General features: G+C 43.2%; 1 protein-coding gene across 2 annotated transcripts in view; it reads left to right on the forward strand.

Annotated features, from left to right (window-relative positions):
• Positions 1–12760, forward strand: part of LOC124112511 (maestro heat-like repeat-containing protein family member 1) — a 59381-nt gene that overhangs the window by 24699 nt on the left and 21922 nt on the right. For both annotated transcript variants that reach the window (XM_048397551.1, XM_048397552.1), the window contains exons 16-24: positions 1661–1719; positions 2325–2432; positions 2820–2939; positions 5137–5265; positions 6098–6247; positions 6966–7088; positions 8887–8966; positions 10694–10931; positions 11954–12058. In XM_048397551.1, coding sequence (XP_048253508.1) covers positions 1661–1719; positions 2325–2432; positions 2820–2939; positions 5137–5265; positions 6098–6247; positions 6966–7088; positions 8887–8966; positions 10694–10931; positions 11954–12058 — 1112 coding nt within the window. The remainder of the gene's footprint in view (positions 1–1660; positions 1720–2324; positions 2433–2819; positions 2940–5136; positions 5266–6097; positions 6248–6965; positions 7089–8886; positions 8967–10693; positions 10932–11953; positions 12059–12760) is intronic.

Genomic DNA, 12760 nt, shown 5'->3' on the forward strand with positions numbered 1-12760 from the left:
CGGCATCAGTCCAGCCTAGTACAAGCAGCCACACACACACACACACGTGCATGCACGTCGCTATATAAGTGCAATAATCTTGGACGCGACGTTAAACCCCATTACACCTCACATCACGTATATGTACATGATGTGTTGTGAGAAGCAACAGTTTAACAATAACAACAGGTAATGGATAACACACACAGATACCTGGATAAAGCCAGTTGTACAGTAAGAATAACAGAAAGCACACAGGTTATAAAGCCAGAGATACAGTAAGGATTACAAAGTATTAGTACAGGATTCATAGGTTGTACACTCCTCAGGGAGCTGAGAATGATATATGATCCAATGACCTCTACAAGCTGATTGGATGCTAATTATGTCTCAAAGGGAGGGGACATATTGATCTTGGCTTGGTTCCTGTTGACGTCTGTGTTGGCGTTCCCATCCTGTTCTGAGCCATAGCTCGAAAACTGTTCAATGTTTTTCTGTGACATTTGGCATATGCATGGCTCATCAGCTCCACTGGTGCCGTTTTCAAAGTTTTGTATTTATGTGTTTCCATGGAAACAATTACTACTTAGGGGGGTTCATTTCCCAGCCATAACTTGAAAACTGTTTGACATATTTCAACTAAACTTGGCATATGCATTGCTCATCAGCTTAACTGGTGTCTTTTGCTATTTTTAATTTTTCAAAATTAAATTTTGTTATGATTTCATGGAAACAAATTTGACTTGTCTCAGACAACTCTAGGCTTGTTTGTTTGTGAGCCATAACGCTCAAACTAATGAATATTTTTTGCATAAACTATACATGTGCAATGACCCCAAGCTCAACTATTGCCTTTTCATATTCTTATACATATTTTATTTTGTTATGTCTTTTGTTTCCATTGAAACAATTTAGAATTGGTTGCAAGCAAATACTGTTTGTCTTGCCAAAACTCTACAGCTAATGAATATTTCTGCATGAAACCTTTATCTTTCCAGGCTATATTTGATACGTGTGCATTTATCATCAGCTGAATTGGTGCCAAATTTTGAATTTTGTCCATTCTCAACAGATGTTGCTTTTAGATTTTTCATTTTGTTGACATAGATGCATTAATCAGAAACTGTACTAGTTTTTTTTATGCGGTTACTCTTTTTCGGATTTGCAAACAGATTTATATTAGCAGCTTGAACTAATGTATCAAAAAAAGTATCTGGGAGACATATTGTTAAAATAGTTAAACAAGCTATACCAGCTGTGCGGTACACATCCTTTTTGATTATTATTCCCAACATGAAACAATTCCAACATCGCTAAAAACACAACCATGAAAAGCACACGCTACCAGGGACACTACATAGTTGTCAATTATCAAAATTGTATTACGATTTTACATATGAAAACACATTGAACATCAGAGTTAGTATTCGTCTTCAGCAACCCATGCTTGTCATAAGAGGCGACTAACGGGATCGGGTGGTCAGGATCACTGACTTGATTGATGCATGTCATCGCATCCAAATTGCCAGGATTGATGCTCATGATATCAATATCTGGATTGTCAGGTCCAGACTCGATTATTTACAGACAGCCATCATATAGCTGGAGTATTGGTGAGTGTGGCGTTAAACAACAAACAAACAAACAATTACTAATTAGTTTGTCTTTGGTTGTGTGACAGATCATCTGGAGGATGAGGGGAAATGGTCACAGAAGAACTGGGAAGACTTGCTGCTGAAGGTGACTCTTCTAATTACACAGCAGACTAGTATGTCATAGTACAGGATTCATAGGTTGTATACTCCTCAGGGAGCTGAGAATGATATATGATTAAATGACCTGTACAACCCTGTTAATCCAGATCGTACGGTGTTATTGTCTGGATAAGAGAAATGCACCATGAGTAATGTCTTTTGTATACATATATGTTAATGTTTCTCAGAGTAATTGGGGGCACGGGTGGCCCAGTCGTCTAAGGCGCCGCGATATACTGGAATACTGTTAAAAGTGGCGTTAAACCCAACTCACTCACTCACTCACTTTTAGAGTAATTGTCTAGAAACTTGGTTTCCAGACAAACAGGGTCTAGAGTAATAATGTTAAGTCTTTCAGTGTAAGGATGGCCATATTGTTTTCATTTTGACCAGCCAGACTGCTTTTTCTTGAAGCGTTTTTAGCTCTATGAACATCATAACTGCAGTGCTATTGTACTAGCTTATGAATAACGTAATGCTAGGAATGTTTTGCGAGTAGGTATCTAGTTCTTCATGTCAAGAGTAGCAACTGATTGTTAGAAATGGGAAAGACAAAACTGTTGTTGAACTATTGTCTGATGCTATGATCAGATGCTGGCAAAGAGCCTGGATGTGATTGACAGCGAGGAGTGGATTGCAGACTTCGGCGAATTGATGGGTCAACATGTGACCATGTACCAGAACGCTGCGGAGGAGAAGGTGGGTTGAGCTGGGGCTCGTGTTCAGCCATTGTACAATGAGAGACTTTTGGCCATAGTAAGTGAACTGGGCCCTTAGAAAATTGACGAAGAGTGGCACTGTCTTTTAACACCAATTAACTTGTAAAGTAATGAATCAAATGCATCGCGGTACACTGGTTATAAATCAATGTTTTGTATCGTGGGCCTCGTATCAGGATACAATAATGTAACACTGTATCATTACACCAATATCATATTCAATTCTTTCTTTGCAGCTAAAAATGTTTTCGCACAAGATGAAACAAAAATGTCTTTAAACAGGAAGTGCTTATTAGTTTCTTGTTGAGGTAGCTGGACATTGACCGCTGATGAGTTCTCACACCAATGTATGATGTGTGTCTTCTAGAACTTCCTGTACAAGTGTCTGGGCATTATCATGAGGAAGTCCACCAAGAAGGACTTCGTCGCCAAACATCTAGATCTGCTCTTCAGCACCGTCAAACACACAGAGCAGGTCGAGAAGGAGGTAGGTTCTGTAGAGACACTGACCAGACTGAGAAGGCGGTAGGTTCTGTAGACACACTGACCAGACTGAGAAGGAGGAAGGTTCTGTAGACACACAGAGCAGGTCGAGAAGGAGGTAGGTTCTGTAGACACACTGACCAGACTGAGAAGGAGGTAGGTTCTGTAGACACACAGAGCAGGTCGAGAAGGAGGTAGGTGCTGTAGAGACACTGACCAGACTGAGAAGGTAGGTGCTGTAGACACACTGACCAGACTGAGAAGGAGGTAGGTTCTGTAGAGACATACTGACCAGACTTAGAAGGAGGTAGGTTCTGTAGAGACACACTGACCAGACTGAGAAGGAGGTAGGTTCTGTAGACACACAGAGCAGGTCAAGAAGGAGGTAGGTGCTGTAGAGACACTGACCAGACTGAGAAGGAGGTAGGTTCTGTGGAGACACTGACCAGACTGAGAAGGAGGTCGGTTCTGTAGAGACACTGACCAGACTGAGAAGGAGGAAGGTTCTGTAGACACACTGACCAGACTGAGGAGGAGGTAGGTTCTGTAGACACACTGACCAGACTGAGAAGGAGGAAGGTTCTGTAGACACACAGAGCAGGTCGAGAAGGAGGTAGGTGCTGTAGAGACACTGACCAGACTGAGAAGGAGGTAGGTTCTGTGGAGACACTGACCAGACTGAGAAGGAGGTCGGTTCTGTAGAGACACTGACCAGACTGAGAAGGAGGAAGGTTCTGTAGAGACACTGACCAGACTGAGAAGGAGGAAGGTTCTGTAGAGACACTGACCAGACTGAGAAGGAGGTAGGTTCTGTACAGACACTGACAAGACTGAGAAGGAGGTAGGTTCTGTAGAGACACACTGACCAGACTGAGAAGGAGGTAGGTTCTGTGGAGACACACTGACAAGACTGAGAAGGAGGTAGGTTCTGTAGAGACACTGACAAGACTGAGAAGGAGGTAGGTTCTGTAGACACACTGACCAGACTGAGGAGGAGGTAGGTTCTGTAGAGACGCACTGACCAGACTGAGAAGGAGGAAGGTTCTGTAGACACACAGAGCAGGTCGAGAAGGAGGTAGGTTCTGTAGAGACACTGACCAGACTGAGAAGGAGGTAGGTTCTGTAGAGACACTGACCAGACTGAGAAGGAGGTAGGTTCTGTAGAGACACTGACCAGACTGAGAAGGAGGTCGGTTCTGTAGACACACTGACCAGACTGAGAAGGAGGTAGGTTCTGTAGACACACTGACCAGACTGAGAACGAGGTAGGTTCTGTGGAGACATACTGACCAGACTGAGAAGGAGGTAGGTTCTGTAGAGACACTAACCAGACTGAGAAGGAGGTAGGTTCTGTAGAGACACACTGACCAGACTGAGAAGGAGGTAGGTTCTGTAGAGACACTAACCAGACTGAGAAGGAGGTAGGTTCTGTAGAGACACTAACCAGACTGAGAAGGAGGTAGGTTCTGTAGAGACACTGACCAGACTGAGAAGGAGGTAGATTCTGTAGAGACACTGACCAGACTGAGAAGGAGGTAGGTTCTGTACAGACACTGACCAGACTGAGAAGGAGGTAGGTTCTGTAGAGACACGGACCAGACTGAGAAGGAGGTAGGTTCTGTGGAGACACACTGACCAGACTGAGAAGGAGGTAGGTTCTGTAGAGACACTAACCAGACTGAGAAGGAGGTAGGTTCTGTAGAGACACTAACCAGACTGAGAAGGAGGTAGGTTCTGTAGAGACACTGACCAGACTGAGAAGGAGGTAGGTTCTGTAGAGACACACTGACCAGACTGAGAAGGAGGTAGGTTCTGTAGAGACACACTGACCAGACTGAGAAGGAGGTAGGTTCTGTGGAGACACTGACCAGACTGAGAAGGAGGTAGGTTCTGTAGAGACACACTGACCAGACTGAGAAGGAGGTAGGGTCTGTAGAGACACACTGACCAAGTGTCAGGTTTATTACTAGAGTGAGATAGAATTACAAGTTGGATGTTTTGATAAATATGTGAGTGTGAGCGGTTTGTGTTTTCGGGAGGAAGGTAGTGTAGAAGAACGCGGGTCCATCTACCTTTCGTAATATACCATGTGTATTACAGATAGAATGTCTGGTCGAGACTCAATTACTGACACAATGCTGTGATACCGATGGAATATTCCTGACTCAGATGTGACATCATACATTCCCTTGTTTCCCCAGGGGTGTGCAATAGCTGTTGGCTTCTCTGCTGCCTCACACTTGGATGCTGTTCTGACCAAACTGGAAGCTGTTGCGAAAAATGACACTGCCAAGAAGTCAACTGGGATTCTCAGTGTGTTCAAGGGCTCAGTGAGTACAACTTATAGATGTGGAATTATCTCTCCTAGCAGGTGTATGTTGAAAACCTAGCTGAACCAGACATACCCAGGCTGCACCCTGGTCCTTTCAGTTTATCAAAGTTGAAACATGGATGCATAAACTAGTCTAAATAAATAAAATCTCAGATCTCTGATGACTGTGTCATGATTTCACATAAATTAATGTAGTATTGCTGTATGACATTAGAGGTACATATGCTGATGACAAGAAAACATGACAAATTACACACACCACAGGGATTAGTGATGTAGTATGTGACATAAAGCTTGGAGGTATTCAAAGATCGAAGTGTGGAAAAGTAAGGGGTAGTCAAACATAAATTATTTTTAGGCTAAAAAGAAAGTCTTGGTTCTCTGGCACCGCCTGCATCATCATAAAGTTCCTCGCACATTTTGTTTTTATTTCCTTCTTCTTTTTTTTAAATCCTCGAATATTCCAAATCAAACGGTACTCAAATACTGTATTCCAGTATTTTACTCATCAAGGAATACATCTATGTAGGGAGGACCTTTCCCAGGTTGATTGTAGACCATTGGTTATTGATTACACAACTGTTTATTGGTTACATACTACATGTAGTTTGAACAGCCCCAAAAAAAGACACCGAAGACACTGCCCGCCCGCACTATATTTTCAAAAAACATTATCTGAGAACCAATTCTTTTATTTTTTTAAGTCTTACATGAACTTGGTGCACATAGACAGTAAAATAAGGTTGCACTATTTAGTAATAGGTTGTACTGCTGCATGTTTTATATAGTTAAATCGAGCCCTGTAAACCCAATTCACCCACTCACACCAGGACAAGTCCGAGGGAGTGCCGCAGAATGTTAAGTCAACGATCATGTTGTGTTATGGCTTTGTGGCCCTCTACTCTCCACCCTCGCTCATCGTGTCAAGGATGGAAGCCACCATCCTCCGAACCATCGCTCCGTACTTCCAGAACGTCAAGGTGAGTTCAAGCAGTGGCACACTTTATTGCCACGGGGAGCATGAAGTCTGGAGTCAGGGGAGATTTGGTCCCAGTTCTCCATGCAGGTCCCCCACAACCCCGTGAGGATTGGGGTTGGAAGTGGTCTTCAGCAACCCATGCTTGTCGTTAGAGGCGACTAGCGGGATTGGGTGGTCAGACTTGCTGATGTGGTTGATGCATGTCTTCGTATCCCAATTTCGTAGATCAATGATCATGATGTCAATCACTGGATTATCTGGTCCAGACTCGATATTATAACTGCAATATTCCTGAGTGCCGTGTTAAACAACAAACCAACCAACCAACCAGTCCTATACCCTTGCCTGTGGGTGTCACACATCTCTTCTTCATAGAAAATGCTAATTTTATCTGACAGAAGCATGAAACTTGCTGTGTCATTTGTTCAGGAAGCAGATGATGACAACGTTTTGAAAAAATTTAAGATTTAAATTTTTGAAATTTTTATTGCATTGAAATATTCTAGTTGCTAGGTTACTGTTGCAGTCTTGCAGCATCAGCGTGGACCTGCGTCGTAACCTGATTCACTGTATCAGCCTGCTGGGGCAGTGTTACGGTCAGGACAGTCTGCGATACGTTAACACGTGTGCCATACGGGGAGACCTACTCACTAGCCTACAGGTAGCGTGTGGGGAGAGGTCTATGTTATGCATGTCTGTTTCTCTTATCATTTATTCAGGACACAAGTGTCAAACAAAATCTGATTCGCACGGTGGATTTGATCGGCAAGGCCTTGCACCCCGACCATCTTGAGCAGACGTATAACTTCAGCACACGTGGGAATTTCATAGCTCACCTACAGGTACTGCCTGTGACTTGGTAGTCTTGCACATTTGTAAATATTGCTGTAATTATCTAGACACACTACATAACTATTTAACCTGTGAAGATCTTGGGTAGAATAGGTCTTCAGCAACCCATGCTTTCCGTAAAAGGCGACTATGCTTGTCGTAAGAGCATGATCGGGTGGTCAGGCTTCCTGACTTGGTTGATGCATGTCATCAATCCCAATTGTGTGGATCGATGCGCATGATATTAATCATTGGATTGTCTGGTCCAAACTTGATTATTTACAGACAGCCGTCATATATCTGGAAGTGGTAAGTGCGGCTTTACACAACAAACAAACCAACCAACATAACTATTTTCTAATTGAATAAAATCGGTGTTGAAATTACCTACAGGCAAAAGCAGTACAAAGGTTTGATGTCAGCTATAAAAATTAATTCTTTAAGAATTGACACATACCCTACATACATTCATTTTATTAGTAAAGCAACACCAATAAAGGTTTCTAACTGGCACACAGTCTTTCTTTAATTTCACCATGTTTTACAGGGGTGGGTGTGGGGGTGGGGGGTGGCAGATGATAGTGTTCAGTCTATTAGTGAATATGTGGTGATAAGAGTTTATATTTTTGTTAGCTTGAACTGTAAGTCTCCAGAAAAGTTGATTTTGCTCTTCTAGGATTCTAGGACTGCTGGCACTGATTAGTGAACGTGATGAATGCAATTTATAAATAGTTTTATCATACCTCCATGTCAGAATGATGAGATATGATTGGTCCACGTGATCTTAATAAAATACTGTGTAACCTGCCTTGGAAGGGAATAAATTTTTCAGCGATGGAATAAATCAGGCTGCACATAGATTTCTGAGAGACAGAATATTTCCCTTATTCCCTACTTTAGCAAAAAGACGCAAGCTTTTTCCGAGGCAATCGAGGTCACATGACATAGCGCAAGCCAACCTCAGCTCAATGGATCAGCTGTTTTCTATCGATTTTTCTATAGGATCACGAGGGTTTTATGCGTCCTGCGTTGGGTTTATAAAATGTGTATAAAACCTAACGCGGGTCGCATATACCCCATGTACCCCTCGTGATCCCGGTACAACTTCTAGTGTGTCTTTCAAATGTAGTTTTCTGCTTGCACAGCACAGGTGTATACATGATCCACTATACAGGTGACTTTGGAATGGTTTTGTTTGCACTCACTGTTTATTTTCAAACAGAACTTGCATGAGGCTTGTTGAAAAGCACAAGAGTAGTGGAAGTGTAGTGGTATAACTGAGTGTCGGGAGATGTCACTGCATGGTTAGTTAGAAGGGACCTGCCATTGAATATTTTCGTGGGGGGGGGACCAAGGATTTTTGTTTGACAGAGGATAGACTTTTGGTAACTGCTTAAATTTTTTAATTTATTTTTCTGTAAAAAAAACCACAGTAGCACATAACAACAACCTTTTTTCAGGACGTCCACCATGTTTCCCCCCCCCCCCCCCCCCCCCAATTCTTAATCAAATCTTCCCACCATGCTCCTTTCCCCTCCGAATATGAAATGGTTGGTAACTATGATCTTACTATAGAGATCAGGTAGTCAAAGTCGCCCAGCAACGTGGATCGTTGGACATGCAGTCAGCACTTTTTTCCCACCACCACTTTGTGATTCACTGGCTGCCTTGATTTAGATGGAGTAGTGCTGACAGAGACGTAAAACAACAAGCATTCTCTTGTTTTGTTGTGATGACAGATATTACTGAAACTTGTACTTCTGAAGGCAGTGTTAAACCCAACTCCCTCACTCTCGTTGATTGCTGCAGAATTACATGATTGCTGAGCCAGTCTCCCACCTGTCCAATGAGACGAGAGCGCTAGCCATGAATGCCTGTGCTACACTTATGTATCCTTTTTGAATTTACAAGGAGCATGTTCTTTTCTGACATTTTGTTTCAGTATATGACTTAACCTATAGTTTTAACTGTAAGACATTTTTTGTTTTCTTTATTGTTCATAAAAAGAAGTACCTGTTACGTAAAACAGGTTTTCATTTCATCCAGGTTTGCAGAATGCCCTTGACATGAAAAGAATATTTCACAACTTATCAGCACATCTTAGAATTGTTACAGAAAATAACATACTTGTCACTCCCACATTCACTCTAGGAGTAAGGGGTGGTCGGGTAGCCTAGTGGTTAAAGCGTTCGCACGCCACGCCGAAGACCCGGTACAATGTGTGAAGCCCATTTCTGGTGTCCCCCGCCGTGATATTGCTGGAATATTGCTAAAAGCGGCATGAAACTATACTCACTCACTCACTCACTCACTCTAGGAGTACAAATACACTGCATATATATAAACTATTGAAGCTAGTTATATTATATAGCAGCATAGGAAAGTACATAGTCTCAAACATTAATATCTATAGTGTAAAGCTAAAATTACAGTGAGAGCTCCTCACTTTTGAAAAGTTGATGATACATCATCCAAGCTCCATAGAATTTCTGCTGATACTTGTCTTGAAAGCGATAACTGTAAGATTTCTAATTACTCTACTCTAAACTTCAGTCAGGACACAACAAATTGTTGAACAATTTATTTATCTTCACCCTTCCCTCCGATATTTTCTTTTTTTGTAGTGTTTTTTCTGAACTGATTTTTATTAAGGCCCCTTAATGAGTCACCCTGTGTGGATTCCGTGTCGGGCTAGGTTGCAAGAGCCCTGTGTTTGTGGGAAGAACTGATTCCAGTGGGGATCGGGTGGTCAGGCTCTGTGACTTGGCTGATTGTGTGTGACCTGTGAAGATCCGGGGTAGAATAGGTCTTCAGCAGCCCATGCTTGCCGTAAAAGGCAACTTTGCTTGTGGGATAGGCGACTAATGGGATCGGGTGGTCAGGCCCACTGACTTGGTTGATGCATGCCATCGTATCCCAATTGCGTTGATCGATGCTCATGATGCTAATCACAGGATTGTCTGGTTCAGACTCGATTATTTACAGACAGCTGTCATATATCTGGAATCGTGGTGAGTGCGGTGTTAAACAACAAACAAACAAACAAACAAACAAGGCATGGCACCCAGCTGGCTGGGATTGTGTTCATGCTTTCTGTCACTGGTTGGCGAGGTCCACACTTGCTTGCAGTGACAGCGGGCACATGTCTGACTGCAGTGTGAACAAATATCTGTACTCACTGTCTTAGCTGGGGTGGCATAGTAGTTAAGGTGATACATCAGTGCACCTAAGACTTGGGTTTGAGCCTCCACATGGTTGAATGTGTACAACCTTTTCTTGATGCCCATACTTTAATTTATAAAAACAGCTGGACACCCGTGAAGATCCGGGGTAGAATAGGTCATCAGCAACCTATCCTTGTCATAAAAGGCAACTTTTCTTGTCATAAGAGGCAACTAACTGGATCGGGTGGCCAGGCTCGCTTACTTGGTTGATGCATGTCATCATACCCTAATATTGCATAGATCAGTGCTTATTATGTCAATCACAGGATTGTTTGGCCCAGACTTAATTATTTACAGCCTGACGTCATATAGCTGGAATACACAGACAGACAGGCAGACATATAAAAAGCCTCTTTCAGTGTTTCAAAGAATATTTCCTTAGTTCCTCCCAGTAAGCTTGACCCACGCCTGTCAGAGGCGGAGATATTTGACCTGATCAAGACGGGAATGGACAGCACGATGGCGCTGACCCCCAACGGGTTCCCCCTGAAGAAGGGGAAGGAGGAGACGTATGACGAGATGCTGGAGATGGAGGTGTTGATGGAGGCCACGTTCCAGGCGCTGTACGATATGCTCAACGGCATACTGACCAAGGATCTCGCACCACAGGGTCTTGAGACAATATTCAAGGTACCATGGTATTGAGTGTTTTACTCTAAATAAGATTGATATGAGGATTTATGAGGTTTTACAGTGTTTCCTATATGAATTTTTTTTTTATTTCTTCATAAATGAGGTTTTATTGTTTGATCAATGTCAATCTCATTAAAATCAGACCTTAGTTCTCGCTACCGCTAAACAAAGATCTGAAGACATCCGATTAAGGGGTCACGTAAGAACGACCTTTCATCCGTCCAATCAGTGTGTCACTTACCAGATTATGAAAGTGACAGTCGGAATGTGATTTCTAATCATGCAATCTCGAAAACTTTAACATGGGGTGTTCCGAACGATAGTTACGGGTTTAATGACTGAATCCTTACAATCTAGACCATCTATTAGCCATTCCAGAATGTTTTTTGTTCAGGTTTCAAATTTGTAATCGACAATTTGTCAAAATATGTTTCGAAGCGTAGTCGCCAATTTGAAATTAGAGCTGTAAAGCACGAGAAAGCTGCCTTGTGATTGGTCATTCCATTGGTCGGTCAAAGTTTGCGCAAGGTCGGTTTGACGTGACCCGTAATGGGATGTCCTCAGATCTTTGTTTAGCGGTAGCGAGAACTAAGATCTGATTTTAATGAGATTGGACCAATGTCAATAATATAAATGAGGTTTTACTGAATGCCCTATATAAAAAAGGTATAACTGTTTGCCCAATAGCAATAAGGTTTTACTGTGTATGCTATATAAATGAGGTTTTACGGAATGCCCTATATTAAAGAGGATTTACTGTTTGCCCAATAGCAATGAGGTTTTATGTTATGCTCTTTGTGTATGATGTTTTAGTGTTTTTGTTCCAAATCATACTGGGGTAAAAATCATTTCGGGTTTATGCCCTAAATTGTGGATGCCGGATGTCATGAAAATAAAATAGATTGTTCGGTTCCTCATTTCAGAGGAATAAATTGAATGAATTGCCGAAATGACCAGAGATGTATTCTGTCTCTGACTAACCCTACTGTATGTCTTACATCAATGCCCTGTCCCAACAGCACCTGGTGCCATGGATCCTGGACCCCGAGGAACACAAGAGGGAGAGGGCCCTGAAGACCTGGCAGACAGTCCTTACCTTCTACCTGGAGCACGCAGAGATCACAGTGAGGACGACGTACAGGGAGGGGCGGAGACGAGTCTTTGTGGATGTGGGAGTGGCAGAGATGAGTCTTTGTGGATGTGGGAGTGGCGGAGATGAGTCTTTGTGGATGTGGGAGTGGCGGAGATGAGTCTTTGTTGATGTGGGAGCAGCAGAGACGAGTCTTTGTTGATGTAGGAGTGGCAGAGATGAGTCTTTGTTGATGTGGGAGTGGCAGAGATGAGTCTTTGTGGATGTGGGAGCGGCAGAGACGAGTCTTTGTGGCTGTGGGAGTGGGGGAGACGAGTCTTTGTGGCTGTGGGAGTGGCGGAGATGAGTCTTTGTGGCTGTGGGAGTGGCGGAGATGAGTCTTTGTGGATATGAGAAGAGGGTGTCATGGATGTGGGGAGGGGTTGTCGTGGATGTGGGGAGGGATGGTTGTGGATGTGGGGAGGGGTTGTGGATATGGGGAGGGATTGTCGTGGATGTGGGGAGGGATTGTCGTGGATATGGGGAGGGGTTGTCTGGGATGTGGGGAGGGGTTGTTGTGGATGGGGGGAAGGGTTTCTATGGATGTGGGAAGGGGTTGTCGTCGATGTGGGGAGGAGTTGTCGTGGATGTGGGGAGGGGTTGTCGTGGATGTTTGGAGGGGTTGTTGTGGATGTGGGAAGGAGTTGTCGTGGATGTGGGGAGGGGTTGTTGTGGATGGGGGAGGGGTTGCTATGGA

This window comes from Haliotis rufescens, unplaced genomic scaffold (genome assembly GCF_023055435.1).
Source record: "Haliotis rufescens isolate VD_foot unplaced genomic scaffold, xgHalRufe1.0.p SCAF_17, whole genome shotgun sequence".
Lineage (NCBI taxonomy): Eukaryota > Metazoa > Mollusca > Gastropoda > Lepetellida > Haliotidae > Haliotis > Haliotis rufescens.